Source organism: Cucurbita maxima, unplaced genomic scaffold, assembly GCF_002738345.1.
Source record: "Cucurbita maxima cultivar Rimu unplaced genomic scaffold, Cmax_1.0 Cma_Scf00032, whole genome shotgun sequence".
Classification (NCBI taxonomy): Eukaryota; Viridiplantae; Streptophyta; class Magnoliopsida; order Cucurbitales; family Cucurbitaceae; genus Cucurbita; species Cucurbita maxima.
Window position 1 is genome coordinate 1,090,435 of NW_019272048.1, and position 23,810 is coordinate 1,114,244.

The 23,810-nt window shown below is 30.2% G+C and overlaps 3 protein-coding genes across 5 annotated transcripts; 1 reads left to right on the forward strand and 2 right to left on the reverse strand.

Moving 5' to 3' along the window:
- Positions 1-330: 330 nt before the first annotated feature.
- Positions 331-3,832, reverse strand: LOC111466864 (protein XRI1-like). Its single transcript, XM_023111534.1, has 9 exons — positions 3,615-3,832; positions 3,077-3,132; positions 2,576-2,692; positions 2,358-2,497; positions 1,613-1,685; positions 1,430-1,532; positions 1,308-1,348; positions 1,149-1,232; positions 331-1,040 (listed from the first exon to the last, which is right to left on the reverse strand). The coding sequence occupies exons 1-9, from the start codon at positions 3,635-3,637 to the stop codon at positions 763-765; spliced, it is 915 nt and encodes a 304-aa protein (XP_022967302.1). The 5' UTR covers positions 3,638-3,832; the 3' UTR covers positions 331-762.
- Positions 3,833-7,843: 4,011 nt separating this feature from the next.
- Positions 7,844-12,897, forward strand: LOC111466880 (ER lumen protein-retaining receptor-like). 3 transcript variants are annotated; one of them, XM_023111555.1, is made up of 7 exons: positions 7,844-8,256; positions 8,637-8,902; positions 9,043-9,158; positions 10,739-10,816; positions 11,311-11,374; positions 11,471-11,553; positions 12,607-12,897. In XM_023111555.1, exons 1-7 carry the CDS (start codon positions 8,166-8,168, stop codon positions 12,623-12,625), a joined length of 717 nt encoding a protein of 238 aa, XP_022967323.1. In that variant the 5' UTR covers positions 7,844-8,165; the 3' UTR covers positions 12,626-12,897. The 3 variants fall into 3 exon arrangements, with proteins under 3 accessions (XP_022967323.1, XP_022967325.1, XP_022967324.1); XM_023111557.1 differs by having other exon boundaries at positions 10,739-10,812; XM_023111556.1 differs by lacking the exon at positions 12,607-12,897 and having other exon boundaries at positions 10,739-10,812; positions 11,471-11,829.
- A 7,447-nt stretch (positions 12,898-20,344) lies between these two features.
- On the reverse strand, positions 20,345-21,321 carry LOC111467089 (putative CCR4-associated factor 1 homolog 8). Its single transcript, XM_023111876.1, has 2 exons — positions 21,177-21,321; positions 20,345-21,057 (listed from the first exon to the last, which is right to left on the reverse strand). The coding sequence occupies exons 1-2, from the start codon at positions 21,319-21,321 to the stop codon at positions 20,345-20,347; spliced, it is 858 nt and encodes a 285-aa protein (XP_022967644.1).
- Between the last annotated feature and the right edge of the window lie 2,489 nt (positions 21,322-23,810).

A 23,810-nucleotide genomic window follows, 5' to 3' on the forward strand; every position in this document is an offset into this window, starting at 1 on the left:
AAAAAAAAAAAAAAAAAAAAAAAAAAAAAAAAAAAAAAAAAAAAAAAAAGCGACAGATAAAGAATCTTCAGAGGCACAGGCAAATATGCTGAAATGAAAGTAAGTTTCAGAGTGAAAAAAACATTATCCAAATTTGTTTATAAAGCATGAAAAGAAGAGTCCAGTGGAGAAGCTCAGAGAGCAAGCAAGGCTTATCTCAAGCACATCTTTTCACCTGCATTCCCTCCTTTAACCAAAGCCTGTGAACACAACATCCTTCCTGATTCTCATATTTCCATGGTCAACCAAAACAAAAGCAGAGAAAGAGAGAGAAACAGAGAGAGAGAGAGAGAGAGTTCCAATTCTTTTAAGCCTTCCCAGCAAAAGCATTACAGAACAGTTTCACAATGCATAAGGAATGGAATGATTTGATAATAATCATAATGATAAGAAACGTTTTCAAATCTAAACCGACGCATAATCATATTGGTGTCGAGCTTGAACTCAAACAACCTTCAAGAGTTCACTTGGAAGCATAAACATATGTCGACAAACTCGAACATTTGATTAGGGATTCCAAGAGCAACTCTAATACTCCTGCATATCTTTGTCTCTCTCTTTCTTTCTTTCTTTCTATCTATCTATCTATCCCGACCAAAAATGGAAGTTAAACACCTTCTGTACTACTTACTAGATGGCCCTGACATTTTACAAATCCCTCGAGGATGGACCGACGGGCAGTTAAAAGGAAAGTCTGGATAGCAAAAACCGTTATCAGTTTGTTCAACCTCTGGTCCTCATGATTGTGATGCTTCCCTTACCGCCATCGGTATGAATCTTGGTTTTACCTACCACGGGCTTTCCAGAGAATGCTGAAGTTGGGTAAGATAGAGAGGGGTCTTCCAGATGATGCTTCGATTTGGACGGTGGAGGTGTGCGGATCCGCTGGTTTATGTCTTTCAAGGTAACGTCGCCATGGAATCCACAGGGCTTGATGAAGGCAAATGGGTAGGCAATTGAAGAAGCCAGTTTAGTGGGAGTTCTAATGTATGACTTTCGACCTGCACGTACAGGCCAACGGTTTGCAATACATTAACTCAGTGACACGAGGAAATGGAATACGGTCCATAGACAAAATGATGCATCAAAAAAGTTGAGCAGAATAGAACCTTTAAAGATTATGTTCCGAGGAGTTCGAGTAGGATGATGTTGGACGGCATTAGATTTGAACTCAGGTATAACATCACAAAACTCTACACGTTTGAATAAACTAATGTCATCTACCATAACAAGATCAACACTTAAACAAATAGTTTAACAAACGTCACCTGATACATCAATTTGAATGTCCGGAGTCCCAACAAAGTTCCTGAGTTCCACATTTTAAGACGTTAACGTAATCAACATTAATAATTGTAAGCAAAACAATTCAGATGCAAACAAGACATACAAATCCTCAGGGCTGCAAAGCATATCAGCATCAGTAAAGCATTCAGCAATCCAACCTTCAGGTGAGTGGTCCAAATTCTCATGACAAAAAGTGGACACATTATCTAAGGTAAATACATTATATGATTAGACAAATCCAAGAGCACTCGGGAATCCCGTATAAAGTATTGTGTTTGAGACGAACCTGAGAGTAGAGAACACTCGGGAATCCCGTATGAAGCTTCCGGGAGAGCAGCTGGACTGGAAACATCCTTCTTCTGGATATAGAACAAAAGGCCACAACAAATTTCATACAAGTTCTACAGTATACTTGTATATATCAACAAGTCTAACATCGTAGCGGAGAACTTAAGTTTTTGCATCTAAGAGGATCAACCACAAGCAAGTGCTGAAAGAAAAGACAAATGAGAAGCCTGATTTTTTAAAAATGGACCATAAGCTCGAAAAGGAGCTCCTATCGACAGATTTCCTTGTTAAAAGCATATCTCCCAAACACTAAAGATCGACAATAAGCTCCTTGGAGCAACTTAGTATTGCCCGCAGGAGCCCCCTGGACTCTCCCTCTATAAAAAAAAAGCTCTTTGCCTCCCGGGTGCTGGCACAAGTTTTTATTAAACAACGTTCAACTTTCATGTGTTAAGCATATACCTAGCATCCCTTCTAAGCCAGGATCAAACTCAGATTTTGAGTATGATTATGCCCTACTATGGTAGAACCTCGTGAACCGAGCGTACTACTAAACTGAAGATTGATTCTCTCTCCTAAACTATATAGTACATTATATATTCTTTCTAGCAAACTCAATCAAAATCAAAGCAAACTTATTGCAACTACAAGCAGTAACATAGAAGAACTTATAGAATTGACATGTTTGACTGAAGTTGATCAGAATTCGTACAACCATACACCAGGAAGAGCATATCACTTACATGTGCTTTTAGAAATCTAGAAGATAAATCTTCATTGCATAGGGAAGTTTCCATATCTTGTGCAGTAAACTGTAACATCCGACGTCTCTTTGCCTGTGATTGAGTCTCCCTGGACTCTTCTGATTTCTTGTTCCTGTCATCTGAAACCCACTTCTCCACATTAGAAATGACAAAAAACCAACGACCCTTTAGATTAAAATCAAGTGCAAAGTTGTTACCACTATATGAAACATTGAATGCCAAGTCCCCACAAGCTTTAACAGGAGTTGTTTCATCAAACACATACGAAAGATTTCCATTTTCGGAGACCCCGTCCCACAGGAATTCTGATATCTCTGCTCATGACAATGAAAACAAAAAAGGTCCCAAGAATGAGTTTTAACAAGACGTGATCAGATAATATAACAACTCAAGCTCACCATTAGCAAATATTGTCCTCCTTGAACATTCCCTCAAGGTTTTAAAACGCATCTATTAAGGAGAGGTTTCCACACCCTTATAAGAAATGATTCGTTCATCTCTCCAACTAACATGCGATCTTACAGATAATATAACAACTCAAGCTCACCACTAGCAGATATTATCCTCTTTAGGCTTACCCTTTCGGACTTCGGAAAGGTTTCTACACCCTTATAAGGAATGCTTCATTCCCCTCTCCAACCAATGTGGGATCTCACAGATAACGCATAACAAACAAAATAAACAAGAAAATTACTCACCTAAATCAGCATCCTTCTGAATGGTATACCCATCTCCTTCCCAATTCCAAGAATCACTGATAAAATCACACATAAAAGCAACAAAGGTGAGAGATTAAGCACATGCAACGCTTATTACCATAAGAGAAATGGAAAACAATTGATTCAATCTCAACTAAGAAAGTCAAACTACTGAAAGAAGCAAATTAAACCATACTTCTTGAGGACTTTCTCAACAAATTAACACAGCAATTAAACAACTCGGAAGACTGCAAGAACGCTGTAAACAATATAACAAGTCATTAGCTCTCAATGATCCGCTACTTAAATTAAATCCAACAGCCTCATCCTCCTCTCCATTTCGACCTCAAATTACCGATTACAGAACAAGAAAATCATAACAAATCGAAGAACCATTACAATAAAACCCCAAAAAACAGCTTCCCCCAAAACAAGGAATCAACAAGAACAGCTAGATCTTCCAAAACACAAAATAAACACCGAGAAACCAAACCAATCACATAAACAAACAGATAGAGCAGAAGAACAGCGATTTTACTTGTTTTTGGCGCTATGATCCATGGAAAAAACAGTAAAACAAGACCAACGCTCGTGAATTGCTATTGACTGCGATCAAAGAAGAAGCATTTGAAGAGAAATCCAGTTCGGTCTCCCGATGTTTGAGTTGTGGTGTGCTAGATAATGGGGGCTTAGGGGCGGAGAAGAAGGAGAAAAGCGCCCACTAACCGAGTAACTCGCAAGCCAGCACTTGGTCCTCCTCTCCTTTATTTATTTTATTTTATTTATTTATTTATTTTTATTTATTAATTTTTCTATTTTTGTAAATTTCAATTTTCCACTTCCCAAAGCGACACAGATATATCAAACAGAAACCGCACGCTTTTATTACATGGGTTCCACTTTTTTTCTTTTTCTTTTTCTTTTTTCTTTTTTTGGTATTTTACCATTGATGTAAATTTGCTATAAAAAATTATTTAATTACGAAAATAATAATAATAATCAATGAAAATAAAATTAATATTTTTTTATTATTAAAATAATTTTTCAAAATTTTATGATATATATATTATTGATTATATTATGACCACCAAATTATATTAAAATTATCGGAATTGTTTTATAATACATCAAAATATTAGAAATTTAAATGTAAGTGTGGCATTAAAAAAAATATAAATATAATATAATTTTTTATTATTATTATTATTATTGATAGTAGATTTGAATTGTTTTATTATTATTATTATTATTTTTATTATTACTATTTAATTTATATAAATGATTTAAAAGGTTATTTATTAGAAGCGTTCAAACGTGAGAAATGGAATCAATCCAACTTAATCCATACTTGAGTTGGGTTGGATTGGATTCATATAAATCAAAACTATATGGATCCGATTGGTTCGTAAATTACCCTAATACTAGATTAGGTTGAAGAGCCCGAATTTATTATTAATTTTAAAATATACAATTATTTATTAATTATTCTCTCATTCCTTTTTAAATTAGTTTTTAACTATTTGGAATGTAATCTTTTAAAATATATATTAAAATTGAATTAAATATTTAAAAATTAGTAAATTGACGAAAAAATTAAATAAATGACTCAAACAACTCGAACCAACCCAACTTAAAAAATTTAAGATTGGGTTAGGTGGAGTTTATTATTTGATAAGAATTGTTTGTGTTTGCCGTATCCATGAACCCTCTAATTTAATAATTATATTTAATTTTTAAAATTTTAAACCTCTTTTTTTAATTTTTTTTTTTTTTCGTTTTGAATATGATTTTAAAAAGTGAAATAAAATAAATATATATATGTATAACAAACAAATATAATTTGAAAATAAATTGTTAACTTTTTTATCACCATTTTTTATTTTTTTTAATATAATTAGTAATTAATTTAAAGGGCATGTCTCCAATAATATTTAAGAATTAATCCAACTAAAATTAGAAAGTCAAATTATATAAAAAAGGAAAAAAATAAATAAATATGTTTGATTTAGAGGATAAATGCCAATAAATTTGACCCTACATATGAATATATCAATTTTTTATTTCCTTTTTTTTTTCTCTATATTATACATTTAAATTATAAACAAAAATAGAATTAAAATAATAATAATAAAGAAGAAAAATATAAGAAATTACAATTTTTATTATTAAAAAAATTGTTGGTGAAATGAGACTATGATTTTTCATGTAAATATAACTGCAAATTGAAATAAAATAATGTACTTTGAAAATAAATGTTAGTACTAAATTGATGAATTGTTTTTTTTTTTTTTAAATACGACAAAAATTACACGTACGAACCCTAATTTAATCTAGTTTGTTTCACTTTTACAAATCCGATGATACGAAGTTATATATTGTATATATACCGTCTTTGAAGTTATTCATTTGTGTTTCGATTCTACTGTTTAGACAAAGACATTGAATATGTGGTTTGACATATTCCAAGGTGACTCAAGTCTTTATTAGGTTGTGGTTTTTCATAGTTACGGGTCTTGCTTTAGCATCGTTTCACATTTGAAAAATGTAAAGAGCGGTTTGTGACATTCCAATTTTCTAGTGATAGGGTCGAGAGAGATGGAAAAAAAATGCATCCATTTTTAGGGTAACTTAGTGTCTTGTTATCTATGATGTAGCTAGACATGCCTCTTGCTTAAGAGATCTATGTCAGGGTTGAAAAGGGAAACGAGAATGGGATAGAGTTGTCTATCCTCGTTAGGGTTTCCTTATCGATAAAAAAAAAAAAAATCATAAATTTTCTAGTGAAAGGGTTGTGAGAGATGGCGAAAAAATACATCTGTTTTTAGGATAACTCAATGTCTCGTGGATTCTATCTATGAGATAGCTAGACACGTCTCTTGCTTACGAAATCTGTGTCAGGGTCGAAAAGGGAACGAGGATGGGATAGAGTTGTCTATCCTTGTTGGTAAAAAAAAAAAAATCATAAATTTTCTAATGGAGGGGTCGAGAAAGATGACGAAAAAACACATACATTTTTAGGATAATTTAGTGTCTCGTGGGTTCTATCTACGAGGTAGCTAGACACACCTCTTGCTTACGAGATCTGTGTCACGGTTGGAAAGGAAGGATGGGATAGAGTTGTCAATCCTTATTAGGGATTCCTTATCGGTAAAAAAGAAAAATCATAATTAATTTATTCTTATGAAAAAAAAAAATCTTATTAAATCTAATTTTTATAATAGAGACTAAATTACAACAAACACTTAAACTAAATTATTATATATTAAAGTTTAGGAACTTAAATTAATGTAAAATTAATGTAAAATTAAAAGTAAGAAATAATTAATATTTTTATTATTTATTTTAGTTGAGACAATAATTAATATTTTAATATTAATAGGTTTTTTTTCTTATTTGAAAGAAATAAAGTAGTAAGAAAGTAAATAAATTAAATAGGCACTGTACTGCACACGTGTACGGCAGGATGGGGAGCAGTCACGATTGACTGTCACGCGCGCATTGAATTGAGCCGTTGGGGACATTAAATTCTTCAGCCAATGGGTATCCGGAGAATAAGGTTCAATTAAACATTATTTTATTTCTAAATATATTTTTTTAATGCTACAAATTCCATTATAGTTAATAAGTTTATATCTCCATTATTATTCCCTCGAATTTTAATATAATTTTTTATGGGCCCATTCATTTCATTTGATTTTATTTATTATTATTATTTACTTATGTTTGATGATGAATTTAAAATGTTTCATGGTAAAAAATGTTTCGGGGATCTAACCATACACTCTTTTCGGGATCCAGCGTCTTCGATGACACACTACTTGTGTGTTTGACGGATCTAACCATACACTCTTTTTCGGGATCTAGCGTCCTCGATCACACACCACTTATGTGTTTGACTTTGATATCATTTGTAACATAACCTAAATTCACTAGTAATAGACATTGTCTTCTTTTGCCTGTTACGTATACATATGGCCGTTAGCCTCACGGTTTTGAAACGCGTTTACTGATTTTGTGTTTGGCTTTGATATGATTTATAACAACCCAAATTCAACCATACACCCTCTTTGGGGATCCAGCGTCCTCGAGGCACACCGTTTGTGTGTTTGGCTTTGATATCATTTGTAACAACCCAAATTCACTGCTAATAGATATTGTCTAGCTTTGGCCTGTTACATATACGTATGACCGCTTGCCTCACGGTTTCGAAACCGTTTACTAGAGAGAAGTTGTTTTCATACCCTGATAAGAAATGTTTCGTTTCCCTCTCCAACTGATGTAAGATCTAATATTTTCATAGGGAGTAAAGGGAGATTCTATATGAATAATTCTTCGAGATCGAATTTTAATATTATAGTAAAACATAGTCATGACACTAATACCATGTTAGAAATCATAACTCTTTACAATGGTATGATATTGTTCACTTTGAGCATAAACTCTCATATGTTTGCTTCGGGCTTCCCCAAAAGGCCTCATATCAATGGATTACTCACTTATAAACTCATGATCTTCCACTAAATTAGCCGAGATAAAACTCACTCCCAATAATAATCCTCAATGGTTGGTGGTGTTCAAAAAATACAATAACTTGAAAATTTCCGTCCAAATATATCGAGGATTTTAAAATATATATTTTTGTTTACAACATAATTTATATATACCTATATTTATTTTATTTTTATAATTATTTATTATTTATAATTCTTAAAAGTATTTAAATGGATTTAAATTGAGTTATAAATTTTAATTAAATGTTTGAAAGAACACAATCTTCTACAATTTCTAAACCTTGCAGTATCACGAGATTGATTTTGCAAGAAAAAGAGAGGACAAATTTCAAAACTATTTTTCAAAATAGATATGAACGCCATTTTTTCGAATCCACTGCATACCGCAAATGTTAATTTTGCGGTGAAAGATTCGTAAGAATAACTTGATGCGTCGGGGGGAAAGGAGGAACAACCGGAAACGGCAATCGGTGAGCTTCTCTGTACCATTTTTTCCGATTCCTGAGGTTGGAGTTTCATCAATCTGAGCCCAGAAGAAGGAAATTCAGAGCTCAGGTTTAGAGATATAATCTGTCAAGATGAATATCTTTAGATTAGCGGGTGATATGACTCACCTGGCAAGCGTTCTCGTTTTGCTCCTCAAGATCCACACCATCAAATCCTGTGCTGGTATGGATTTTATGGTTATTTTTTGGAATTTGGCCCTAAGATCGATTTTCTTTTGTGTTCGTTGTATTGCATTATTGTATTTTCCCTTGTAGCTCTTTGATTTAGGTGTTTTGGATTCGTGATTTCGGAAACAATATGTTCCATTTTATGTATTGCAATCTTGGGATTTGGAATAGAAACATGCGAAAATTGTAAATGAAGTTAATGAAGGCTTAGAGGAATCAAACAATGTGGAATTTCTGCTATCTTAACATTTAGTAAGATTTGATAAGGATATAGAAGTCTCAATATTTTGAAGGAGATTTGTTCAGTGTTCTGCTCTTTGTTTGGTTAGGTTTTGGCTGCAATTTCTTCAATGTTAATATATTTGACTTGTGTAGGTGTTTCTTTGAAGACTCAAGAGCTATATGCAATTGTTTTTACTACCCGCTACTTGGATATCTTTACCGACTTCATATCTCTGTATAATACGTTCATGAAGTTAATATTCTTGGGGAGTTCGTATTCAATTGTTTGGTATATTAGACGCCACAAGATTGTTCGTCGGTCATACGACAAGAACCAAGACACTTTTCGCCATGTTTTCCTTATCTTACCTTGTATTGTATTGGCCCTGCTTATCAATGAAAAATTAACATTCAAGGAGGTTAGCTCTTTTTATGATTTTCTTCAAGCTATAAAAGTTTCATTAAAACTATTCTAGGTATATGTATGTTTATTTTTAATGTTTTGATGAAGGAATTGTTGCACATTTCTTTCCTATATTGAGTTCAATCAATGGAACAGGTTTTGTGGGCATTTTCTTTGTACTTGGAAGCGGTTGCCATCCTCCCTCAGCTTGTACTTCTACAACGAACAAAGAATATTGACAATTTGACCGGGCAATACGTATTTCTTCTTGGGTATGATATCACTACTTACCATTGATGTAATAGCTCTTGAATCCACTGATAAGTTTCCTCCTTTTCTTGTTTTTCATACGTATCTCTTGTTTAGGTGTCTCATATAAGTCTAACACCTATTGTGAATTCAAATCCATGATGAAGGAGCAAATTTCATCATTTTCCCATTTTTCCCTTGTATAGTACCTCAACTGTAAGGGCCCAGGCCCACCGCTAGCAGATATTGTTCTCCTTAGGCTTTCCCTTTTGGACTTCCCTCAAGGTTTTTAAAATGCGAGGTTTCCACACCCTTATAAAGAATACTTTGTTCCCCTCTTCAACCAATGTTGGATCTCACTATCCACCCCCCTTTCGGGGCCATCGTCCTTGCTGGCACTCGTTCCCTTCTCCAATCCACCCTCTTCAGGGCCCAACGTCGTTGCTGGCACACTGCCTTGTGTCCACCCTGATGTCTGGCTCTGATACCATTTGTAACAGCCCAAGCCCACCAATAACTGAAATTGTCCGCTTTGGGCTTCCCCTTTTGGTGAGAGGTTTCCACACCCTTATAAAGAATGCTTCATTCTCCTCTCGGATCTTATATCGATTATCTTAGATTATATGCCAAAATATCAAGCAGTTGGAAAAGTAGAGAGTTGTAAGATGTCAGTCTTCTTAATGGTTTGGAGACTGCAAACCTTTCGCTTTAAGATGTTAGAACCCAAATAACTATTTTATAATCAATTCAAATTTCTTTTGAAGGTTGACAAAACTGTTAGCGTTTGTGGGGGAAGACATGTGGCAAACTAAATGTATGAATTGTGATGCATTTTTTGACTTCCTCGGCATTATCTTTTCCCTCTCTAGGACTTCCTCGGCATTATCTTTTCCCTCTCTAGTGACTTCCTTGGCCTTCCTATTTCCTACTCATGCTAGAAATAGTAATGGAGTGGAGGTGCCAGAGTATGGTCGGTGAAAAGATAACAACTATTAACTGTTTAGAATCTACACATTGTTTCAGTTAGAGCTGACTTCATTGTTTATATACTAGAATGTGATTAGATTTATTTTAATAGAATGTGATATCATAGTGCACATAATAGGTGTGTTTATTTACTAGAATCTACACACGGTTTCAGTAAGAGCTGGCTTCATGCAATTAGATTTATATCAATAGAATGTGATTCATAAATAAACTAGAAACGGCACCTGTATGAATTAGTGTTTGAAAATGATCCAATTCTCTAATCAAGTATATTAGATTGACCCCAGGAGATAGTATGGGACAAGGAATTTCTTTTAGGAAGGCTGCTATACTCCTATTTGAATACAAACTGAACATCTGAATTCATGTAAAAATTAAGCTGTGCACGGTCTTAGTTGATAGTTTTAATAGGTGTTGATAGTTTTGCAGAATGGACAAGCCTATTTTCTTTACCTGGTTTGTTAAATTTGGGTTATACTCGAAAAGCTTCTCTCTTTTATGAACATGTAGTAGCTTTTATTAGGCCTTCTGTTTTCTACTTCTTTGACTCGGTTATGTCAACCTCAGAACGTTATGAACAAAAAAACCTTATTGCATCCTAATTTTCTTGATGCAGTGTGTATCGAGCTTTGTACATTGTCAACTGGATCTACCGATACTTCACTGAGACTCACTTTGTCCACTGGATAAGCAAGTCATCTCCTTCCTTGCCCTCTGTTATGTCTTATGTCTTAAAACTGCTTTTAGTCATATTAGATATCATAGTGCCTTGATTGGAAACCATAATTAGGATTAGTGCCTTGATTGGAAACCATAATTAGGATTGATTTAGGATAAAGTAGAAACCTTTAACCCAACAAGTTCTTTATTTTTATTTTTTTTAGTTGATCCAATTAACTTTCAAGCACTTGAATAATCTTTTGCGTTTACTTCTTGCATTTATCCATTATGGTAAATAGAGTTAAAATTAACGTCGAAGCATTCAGCCTGATGTGTCGCATCCAGGTTTTATTTTTCAAAAGATTTTCATATGTTATAGCTTTTAGTTCATGGAGATATATTATGAAAAGCTTGTTATCCTCACGTTAGTTCAAAAGGGTGGCACATAAATCACCTTGAGAAAAATTGTGTTGCTATATGTGATTGGAGACATTGGGTAACTTCCTAACGCTCTTTGTGAAATTGCAGCTTGGATTTCAGGGCTTGTGCAAACGCTACTTTACGCAGACTTCTTCTATTATTATTTTCAGAGGTGACCAAAATCTTTTGCTTCATATATGATCCTAGTGGGGATTTCTTGTTTGAATTTTGTTATGGCATTTACTTTTTGAACTTTCAATCTCTGCAGTTGGAAGACCAACCAGAAACTCCAGTTGCCAGCTTAAGATCTCGAAAGGATATATATAAAGGAGAAGTCACTTTCACTCTAATGTGAGTTGTATTTGCTTTTAGTTCTCAGCTACCACAAAATCCTGATCTTTCTCGAACCCTTCTGAACGCGTGTTCTTCGGTCTGTTTAGATGGTTTTTGAGCGTGCCGGTCCTTTTTATTGCTACCAAACTCGTAGAGAATACATGCCTGTAAGTTTGTGCTGTAAAGATTCTCAATCTCCATCCACGAACATACCTTAGTAATTTTAAAACATTCTTTAGAAGTTTTGATGATATCTTCGAGTGGTTTAGATAAAGTTGTTGTTCAAGAATGTTATTAGATACGAATATGATACTTACATACAACAAAGAATAATGAAGAATATTTGTGATAGGAATCAGTAGATGCACCTGAATATCTTAACTAGGTTGACACATCCTTAGCACCCTTGCCCCATCCCAATACTTAGTTATTACAAACTATGAAACCATAGTTTATATACCTTATCATGAAAGTTACTACAAACTAAACAAAAAGCCATACTCTATGTCATTTGAACCCGAACCTAAAGCCTCTGGTTGGTGGTCATCTCGAGCACACAAGGCATACCACTAGTACTTTGGTCGATGGTGTCTTGGGTACACAAAACATCTGATTAAAGCCTTCTTTGGTGGTCATATCTGACATAAAAAACTCGAAATTAAGCCCAAGAAAGTAGCGCATATTAATGACACCTTGGTTCATCTCATGCATGGAAACAGCATCACTACTGGATTTGGTTAGTGCTTAGATCTGGTTCATCTCATGCATGCAAAGCACATTAGTAGTGTCTAGGTTGCTGGTCATCTTAGGCTCACAAGGCGTCGATGGTGCTCTACGAACCTTTGCTCTTTAGGCTGCAACAGAGAATGAAATTGTTCCTTTGCTTTTATTTTAGATCTGTCATTGTTGTCCATATCATTACTTTTTTATGCTAATCCTCTCTTCTTCATAGATTGAGCTCTAGAGAACTTTCTGTTCAAATGCTTTTCTTTTGGGTCTCTCGTTTTTTCTCATCCGTCACAAAACATAGTTTGAATCTGAACAATTATGTATGACCAAACTTTTATGCAGGCTGTACTCTCGTGCATGATCCATTCTTCATGGTGGTGTTGTAATTGAAGATTCTCGTACCTATAATGCAATCTTTTACTTATATATGTGCAACTTTTTACTTAATATGTGAAGATAAATGTCTATAATTATTGGTGGCATAGAGATTGCAGTGGAAAACGACTCGAGAATATGGGAAGAATATGGGAGGGCATGAACCTTGTTGTAAAGATAACGTTGGAGAAGAATCTGGTCGGTAGGCATGAACTTGAGACCAACTTGTTTACACAAAATGAGAATCCTTTGACATTACTAAAGGTTTCTGGAAAAAAAACATCCATTCACATTACAAATTTCAATAAAATTGTGAGAGAGATTATACTTTTAACACAATATCAGTCGAACAATGTCCTAAATACAATAATTGTCCAAGCAGATTTTTTTTTTTTTTTTTTTTTTAATACCCTTCCTGGAATATACTTCTAATTGGAGTTTTAACAGAATGTTATACAAGTCCCAACAATACCTCAAAATTAATTTTCAATATATATATATTTGAAAAATAAAATTTAAATTGGAGAAAAAAAAAAAATAGTTGTTACATAAATATGAATTTTAATAAATAAAAGTTATATATGTGGATATATTGTATGATTTTATACAAATAAATTATTTTTAAATTGAATAAATTATTATAAATAAATTATTTAAAATAAAATCTATATTTATTTTAAATAAATTATTTTTCCATATATACGATTTAAATTGAAGAAAAAAAAAGAAAAAATTAATGTTAAATAAATAAAAGATATTTATTTTAAATAAATTATTTTTCCATATATACGATTTAAATTGAAGAAAAAAAAGAAAAAATTAATGTTAAATAAATAAAAGATATTTATTTTAAATAAATTATTTTTCCATATATACGATTTAAATTGAAGAAAAAAAAAAAGAAAAAATTAATGTTAAATAAATTAAAGTTATATATATGTGTATATAACCCTATACAAATAAATTATTTTTAAATTTAATAAATTATTTTAAATAAAAGTTATATTGATAGTAAATAAATTATTTTTCAATATATATATTTTTACAAAAGTAAAATTTAAATTAAAGAAAAAAAATAGTAATTTTAAATAAATAAAAGTTATATAAGTTACATTTATTTTAAAAAAATTATTTTTTAATATATATATATATATATATATATATATATATTTGAAAAGTAAGATTTAAATGGTGGAACAAAAAATTAATCATTAAATAAATATGAATTTATATACATTATATAAGAGTGTATGATCTTATACAAGTTGGCACATATTTTCTCATTTATTCTCTAAAAAAACATTTTTAAAATTAATCTGTTGAGATACGACCCGTCGGTTAACTTTGATGGATCTACAATTACAACTGGTTGTCGATAACCCTGAATCGTATATGGTAGTCCATATTAAAAGCCTTCGTATGTATTTGGTTCAACCTTCATAATTATCTTATTAAACCTAGGTTGCCAGGTAGTCATATTAAAAGCCTTCGTATATATTTGGTTCAACCTTTATAATTACCTTATTAACCCTAGGTTGCCATTGAGTAGGTAATCGGAATATCGAGCCATATGTTTGAGGTTGGTAACTATTCCTAATAGATGTGCACCAATGATGGCGAAGATAGACATGGACATAGGCCTGCACATTAGGTTGGTAAACTTCATTAAATAGGCGATGTTATACATCCATGAAATGTTATCATTTTGTATTCTACAGCTTCGAAATATAATTGCTCCTCATTATATTGAAATTAAATCCTTCCTTTTTAAAATGAATCAAGTACGCTCTATATTATTAATCTTATCAAAATCTTGTTAAACTACTGTCATTCATATTTTTCCATTTTCATTGGTATGTGTGAGTACTAATGATGCTAAGTCTATTCACATTAAATTGGAGGCGTGAAACCATCTTAAAAATCCTAAAAATAAGATACATCCAAAAGTCAGTAACACAAACTAAAAAAACAAGAATCTCACTATCTTACAATTTAATTTTTATCTGTAAACTCTATATGCATAACCACAATTGTGAGACCAAATATCTCTCTTCTATTGTCCTCCAACTATAGTTTCATCAATAATTTTTGTAATTAGGTTTTGATTATTGATTGTTTGTAAATTTTTTAACTCAAAATATTGAATTGAGTATGGGAGTAAGAAGGGTGAGACTATATATTATAATAAAAATTACTCCTAATTCAAATCAGGAAGGGAAGTAAGATTATCTAAATGAAAATATAAATATATTAGATAAATATATTTTCAAATTTAAAAAGGAATTTTCTTTAAATTAATAATAAAATAGCCCCAAACACTAAATTTTGATTGAAAATAAATAATAAAAGTATAATAAAATAAAATTATTTTTTTATTTAAATTAAAAAAAAAAAATCTTTGTAGTATTGAAGACTACTTTCTAATGTTAAGTTGAATATTATGTTATGAAATGGTGTTGATTTGTTATTATGTTTAAAGCTTTTACTAATAAATTTGGTTGAAAAATAGAAATTATTTATTATAAATTCTCTCGAAATATTTTTTAAAATTTATATCATGGATACAACTTTAATATAAAAAAAATAAAATTTTAATTTTTGAAATAGGAGTGTATAATTTATGAGTATAAAATTAAATAGATTAGTTTAAATCTTTTCATCGTATATCTACAAACATAGGTCTCGCTCTTCAACTTTCAAATATACAATATATTTTTTATTAATAGTTTGGGAGTTGTGTCTAACTTAATCCATTAAAATTTAAAATTTAGTAAATTAAAATTTTCAATTTTGTACTAATAATTGAGCTTTAAAAAATGTCTAATAGATTTATAAAGTTTTAATTCAAATCCATAACATAATAAAAAATGAAAGAATGAAATAATAATAAATCGTATAATAGCTTTACGATCAATATAATAAGATTCTCGAAATGTAGATACACACGACCCTAACTCGTCAACTGAAACCTAAGTCATATGATTAAATCCTATTCATCGACCACGAAACCAAAAATTGATTAAACAAATATAACGGTCAGTTTAAATCTGCTAGCTAATCATCCACCCTGATACACTTCTTTCTGATCTAATCTAATCTAATCTATCAATCACCGTAAAATTTCAACAGATTATTTCAGGTACGCCATCTCGAGATTCAAAGAATTTTTTAATTTTTTTAATTGACTTTGGTTTTTTTTTTTTTTTTTATTATTATTATTATTTTTTTAATTTTAATAAATTGTTTGTGTGCTTTATGATGTTTTGGTTTGTGTAGTTGGGGCCAAAAATCCAATAGAGTATGTGTTCTTTGGATAGGGATTTTGAATGTGGCATGAATTCGAAATATTTTTTGATAATTTCAGTATTTTCTTCACATCTTCATTGAAGTATATTGTATAATGAGTGTCTCTTGGTTCATATCATTCTCCACTTCTACAAGAGGATTCGTCCTCGAATCTATTTGTGAAACTTTGCTGCATAAGACATGGAAATACAAAGGACCTCACAACAATCTCTCACGTGTATGTACTCAAAGATTTTTTAAGAAAATCTCTGTTTGCACTCATTTACACAAATGAAGCTCTCATTCTCACTTCTCAAAATTTTAAATAGAGCAAAGATTGAATTTTGAACTCTGGGTCGATTAAAAACTAAAAAGATAAAGATAAATAAAAATCAAATTGAGAAGAAACGCCAAGGAAACATATATCCGATTTTGAGCCTGAAGCTCTGATACCAAATGATAAGATAAGGAACCACTACAAGGGGAGTAAGATTCGGATTACCTTGTTGATCGAATATCTCAAGGCAAGAACATTGTTTGAGGTTCGAATCACTCCACAAGCAAGATCGATCATGTCTAGCTTGAAAGATTCTTGTTGATCAAATATCTCAAACACTTATTTGAGATTCGAATCACTCCACAAGCAAGATTGATCATGTCGAGCTTGAATGATTCTACATGCAACGTAAACTACGTATAATTGCAAGTCTATTACAAATACAACACACATGGCTTTATATAGCCTCAAAATGAAACTATTAAAAGCATTCCAAGAGTTGTAACAGTCATACTTAATGACCATAACTAATGGTAACCTAAAGTAAAAAAGTCTTAAAATACATTAATGAAATTCAATAACTCTAAATTACTCTAAATTGCAATCCACCTAAAATTTATAACATGAAACTTCATTCTTCTTCAATGTGACATGAATTGAAATATCTTTTGATAATTTGAACGGTATTTTCTTCACATCTTCATTGAAGCATATTGTATGATGGGTGTCTCTTGATTCATATCAATTTAAATTGAACAAAAAAAATAGTCGTTAAATAAATATTAAAATTCATATTCCTTCTATAACATTATACAAATAACTTATTTTTAAATTGAATAAATTATTTTAAATAAATTATTTTTCAATATATATTCAAAAAGTAAAATCTAAATTGAAGAAAAAAAAAATAGTCGTTAAATAAATATGAATTTTAATAAATAAGAGTTAACATGTACCTACAATACAAATAAATTATTTTTAAATTAAATAAATTATTATAAAATAAAATTTATATTTATTTTAAATAAATTATTTTTCAATATATATTTGAAAAGATTTAAATGGGAGAAAAAAAAAATTAATTTTAAATAAATAAAAGTTATATACATCTACTTTTGTATGATCTTATACAAATAATTTTTTTTTTAAAATGGAATAAATTATTTAAAATAAAAGTTACATTTATTTTAAATAAATTATTTTTCAATATATATTCCAAAAAGTAAGATAGTTTTTAAAATTAGATATTGTGGGTTAATTCTGGATCTACAATTACAACTAGTCGTCAATAACCCTGAATTGGATATGGTAATCCATATAAAAAGTTTTCGTGTATCTTTGCATCAACCTTCTACAATTACAACTGGTCGTCAATAACCCTGAATTGGATATGGTAATCCATATAAAAAGTTTTCGTGTATCTTTGCATCAACTTTCATAATTACCCTCATCTTGGCATAAACTGATGCGGTAAGCAAATTGTCAGACCCATCAAAGTGGGCAGTACCAATGCGATTAACTTGCAGCAGCTTCGCCAGTTTTTTTAAGCCTAGGTTGCCATTGAGTAGGTAGTCGGAGTACCGAGCCACATGTTTGAGGTCGGTGACTGTTCCTAATAGGTGCAACAATGATGGCGAAGATAGACATGGACGTAGGCATGCATATTATGTTGGTAAACTTCATCAAATAGGCGATGTCATACAATCCATGAAATGTTATCCATCTTTGTATTCTACGAAGGATAGGGTTAAATTGTCTATCAAATTCTTCGGGAGAAATTCCATAGATACTCACTATATTGAAATTAAATCTCTTATTCTTTAGAAATGAATCGAGTGAATAAAGACCCTCCATATTACTAATTTTATCAAAATCTTGAAAGTAAACTCCCACGTCATTCCTATTTTTTCATTCTCATCGGTAAGTGGGAGTTCTAACTGAAGTATGCTCAGTCGATTTACGTTAAATTGGAGGCATTGGTAGAATTCTTCATCTGAAACACATTTGGGAGTACATCTTAAAAATCCTAAAAAGAGGAGATACATTCAAACGTCAGTACAACAAAGACTAAAAAGATTTCAAGAGTCAGTAAAACAAAGACTAAAAAATCACTACTTCTCACCATCCTTCAAGTTTGATTTTTACCTGGAAACTCCGTATCCATAGCCACAATTGGAAATTCTGATAAACAGTGCTTCATGAGTTCTATCTCCTCCAATAAATTGTGAGACCAGACATCTCTCTTCCATTTGCCTCCAACTATAGCAGCTTCTCCAATAATTTTTGCCATTTTTTCGAGAATTTTGATTATTGATGGTTTATCCGAAAATATTTTAACTTCACAATTAAAATATTGAAGTGAGTATGAAAGTGAGAAGGGTGAGACTATATATTTATAATAAAAATTACTCCTAATCCAAAAAAGAGATGGGAGTGAGATTATCTAAATAAAAAATAGAAATACATTTAGATAATTATATTTTCAAATTTAAAAAGAAAATTTATTACAAATTTTTTTAATTTATTAATAAAATAGCACCAAACACTAAATTTAATTGGATTGAAAAAAATTAAATTTAAATTGAATGGAAAATAAAAGATAAAAGTGTAATAAAAATTAAATTATTTTTTATTTTAATTTTAAAAAAATCTTTAGAATATGGAAGGCTACCTTCTAATATTGAATTTGAATTATTAGAAATTACGTTCAATATTATGTTATGAAATGGTGTTGAATTTGTTAGTATGTTTAAAGCTTTTTTTTAATAAATTTGGTTGAAAATAGAAATTATTTATTATAAATTCTTTCGAATATTTTTAAAAATTTATAGTATAGATAAAACTTTAAAACGAAAAAATAAAATTTTAATTTTTGAAATAGGATTGTATAATTTATCATTGTAAAATTAACGTATAGATTATTTTAAATATTTTCATCTCATATCTACATACATTTTATAGATTATTTTAAATATTTTCATCTCATATACATTTTATACATACATTTTATACATTCAAAAGTCAGTAAGACTAAAAAAAATCATGACTTCTCACCCTCCTTCAAGTTTGATTTTTACTTGGAAACTCCCTATCCATAGCCACAATTGGAAATTCTGATAAATAGTGCTTCATGAGTTCTATCTCCTCCATTAAATTGTGAGATCAGACATCTCTCTTTCATTTGCCTCCAACTATAGCAGCAATTGTGGTCATTTTTCCCTGTTTCTTGGTTTACCACGTATCCTTATCCAATAACCACCAAATTCCATACATAACCTTAACATGATATATTATGGACAACATTAAAAATTCATAGGCATTAGAGCTCATTTAGTTGTTTATCTTAACGTTCCTTAAATCCCGAGCAACTTGGTCGGTTTAGGCCCTTAACTCACGGTTTCTTGGATTTAGTAAAAAAAGCCATTTATTATTTAAATAAATAAATTATTTTTAGTATTAAATAAATTTTAAATAAATAAAGGTTATATTCACATTATACAAATAAATTATTTTTAAATTGAATAAATTATTTTTTAATTTACATATTAAAAAAAATAGTCATTAAATAAATATTAAAATTCATATTCCTTCAATAACATTATACAAATAAATTATTTTTAAATTGAATAAATTACTTTTCAATATATATATATTCAAAAAGTAAAATCTAAATTGAAGAAAAAAAAATAGTCGTTAAATAAACATAAATTTTAATAAATAAAAGTTAACGTATACATACAATACAAATAATTTATTTTTAAATTGAATAAATTATTATAAATAAATTATTTAAAATAAAATTTATATTTATTTTAAATAAATTATTTTTTAATATATATATTCGAAAAGTAAGATTTAAATGGAAGAAAAAAAAATAATGTTAAATAAATAAAAGTTATATGCATCTACTGATCTTATACAAATAATTTTTTTTTTATTCCAAATGGAATAAATTATTTAAAACAAAAGTTACAATTATTTTTTAATATATATTCGAAAGAGTAAGATTTAAATGGAAAAAAAAAAATTAATCATTAAATAAATATGAATTTATATAGTGTGTATGGTCTTATACAAATTGGCACATATTTAGTACCCTCCTCATCTACCCTCTACAAATAAAATAGCACACAGTTTTTAAAATTAGATACGATTGTGGGTTAACTTTGGATCTACAATTACAACTGGTGGTCGATAACCCTGAATTGGATATGGTAATCCATATAAAAAGCCTTCGTGTATCTTTGGATCAACCTTCATAATTACCCTCATCTTGGCATAAACGGATGCTGTAAGGAAACTGTCAGACCCAGCAAAGTGGGCAGTACCGATGCGATTAACTTGCAGCATCTTCGCCAGTTTTTTTAAGCCTAGGTTGCCATTGAGTAGGTAGTCGGAGTACCGAGCCATATGTTTCAGGTCGGTGACTGTTCCTAATAGATGTGCAGCCATGATGGCGAAGTTAGACATGGACGTAGGCATGCATATTATGTTGGTAAACTTCATCAAATAGGCGATGTCATACAATCCATGAAATGTTATCCATCTTTGTATTCTACCGCTTCGAAGGATAGGGTTAAATTGTCTACTAAATTCTTCCGGAGAAATTCCACAGCTCCTCAGGATATTGAAATTAAATCCCTTATTCTTTAGAAATGAATCGAGTGAATAAACACCCTCCATATTACTAATTTTATCAAAATCTTGAAAGTTAAACTCCCACGTCATTCCTATTCTTCCATTCTCATCGGTAAGTGTGAGTCCTAACTGAAGTATGCTCAGTCGATTTACGTTAAATTGGAGGCATTGGTAGAATTCTTCATCTGAAACACCTTTGGGAGTACATCTTAAAAATCCTAAAAAGAGGAGATACATTCAAACGTCAGTACAACAAAGACTAAAAAGATTTCAAGAGTCAGTAAAACAAAGACTAAAAAATCACTACTTCTCACCATCCTTCAAGTTTGATTTTTACCTGGAAACTCCGTATCCATAGCCACAATTGGAAATTCTGATAAACAGTGCTTCATGAGTTCTATCTCCTCCAATAAATTGTGAGACCAGACATCTCTCTTCCATTTGCCTCCAACTATAGCAGCTTCTCCAATAATTTTTGCCATTTTTTCGAGAATTTTGATTATTGATGGTTTATCCGAAAATATTTTAACTTCACAATTAAAATATTGAAGTGAGTATGAAAGTGAGAAGGGTGAGACTATATATTTATAATAAAAATTACTCCTAATCCAAAAAAGAGATGGGAGTGAGATTATCTAAATAAAAAATAGAAATACATTTAGATAATTATATTTTCAAATTTAAAAAGAAAATTTATTACAAATTTTTTTAATTTATTAATAAAATAGCACCAAACACTAAATTTAATTGGATTGAAAAAAATTAAATTTAAATTGAATGGAAAATAAAAGATAAAAGTGTAATAAAAATTAAATTATTTTTTATTTTAATTTTAAAAAAATCTTTAGAATATGGAAGGCTACCTTCTAATATTGAATTTGAATTATTAGAAATTACGTTCAATATTATGTTATGAAATGGTGTTGAATTTGTTAGTATGTTTAAAGCTTTTTTTTAATAAATTTGGTTGAAAATAGAAATTATTTATTATAAATTCTTTCGAATATTTTTAAAAATTTATAGTATAGATAAAACTTTAAAACGAAAAAATAAAATTTTAATTTTTGAAATAGGATTGTATAATTTATCATTGTAAAATTAACGTATAGATTATTTTAAATATTTTCATCTCATATCTACATACATTTTATAGGTATCGCATCTCAACTTTTAAATATATAATATATTTTTATTTATTAATCACAAGAGTTCCGGAGCTTGTGTTGATGCAATCTATTAAAATTTTCAATTTTTTTATTAATAAATGCTCGAGATTTAAAAATGTCTAATAGGTCTCTAAACTTTTAATTCAAATTCATAACATATCCAAAGTTAAAGAATGAAATAATAATAGATCGTATAATAGCTTTAAAATAAATGATGAAAGCCTAATAAAAATTAAATTATTTTTTATTTTAATTAAAAAAAATCAAAATAAAAAAAAAATCTTTTGAGTATGGAAGACTAAGTTCTAATATTTAATTTGAATTATTAGAAATTAGGATGAATGTTAGGTTTTGAAACGGGGTTGGATTTGTTATTATGCTTGAAGTTTTTATTATAAATTCTTTTGGAATATTTTTAAAAATTTATACTAGATAAAACTTTAATACTAAAAAAATAAAATTTTGATTTTTGAAATAAGATTGTATAGTTTATGGGGTAAAATTAAGCGTATAGATTAGTTTAAATCTCTCCCCTTATCCCTCAACTTTTAAATATACCATATATTCTTTATCATCTCTCAACCTTTTAAATATACAATATATTTTTTATTTATTAATTACAACTGACATTTTGTAAATTAAAATTTTCAATTGTGTACGAATAAATGCTAGAACTTTAAAAATGTCTAATTTTGTTAGCCTACAACGAAAGGTCAAGGAAGTTGGCGCATGACAAAAAAACACTGATGAATGAAGCCCTGACGAACAACGACAATAACTATAATGGTCTTAAGTAGCAAAATTTCTTGTCCCGTCAATTCATAGACGGTCGGTAAGTATGATGGTTTTAATGACGATCCTACCATTGATGGATAGGTTTTTAGGTTATGTTTACGTACCCAAAATCATAATCCATCAATAGAAATTAAATTTTTGGGATATTATGTCGAATGCATTAACATGTTTGGCAATAGAAAACATAAATGAATTGTATTTTGCAATCTCGGACACTCAACCGATTCCTCAGTGACTCCCTTTTTGGTGAATTTTCAAGAATTTTGTCATTTCTCTCGCCCTTATGTAGAATGAAACATATTCATATCCAAATCAATATACAAAAAAGTATCAATATCGCTCGTGATAGAGGGACGAACAAACAAGATTGAAATATGATATCTCAATTGAAGAAATGGGGTCGAAATTGATGGTATAAATCGAGATCGTATCTTTTGGTATAAATCGAAATCGAGATCGTATCTTTTCTATTACTAATCTCTAAACAAATAAAAAATCAATAAAAACATACTCAAACAAATATTAACGAAAACTATCCATTTGTGACGAACAAATAAAAAATTAAAAGCCTAGATATTTAAGTTATCGAATATAATAATATCTCATCTATGAACCTTTCCAAACATATATAATAAATTCAACATCCAAATCAACAATTTATCTCAAGATAAATGGAAGAAATTGGCTATTTAGAGCATCCATAAATGACTTCTACCTGTGTACTCATACTTATATAATTTAAAAGGAACTGAATGCAGCTCTCTTTTATCCTCTTCCCTCTACTTCCTGGGTACAATAAATCTGCTATCCTGGCCTGCTGCTGCTTGTTTGTCACCATTGCCTTCCCAATCTTGGTCTCTTCTAAGCCTTAAATATACGGCCGCATATACTATAACCTGTTTCAAAATAGTAGACGAAGACTCGGGAAAGAACATCTTTTTGGGGTTTTGAGGAGCGAGGAATTATCAACTGAAAATAAGGTGTGTGCGAGCGTGTGAAAAGATGGACCC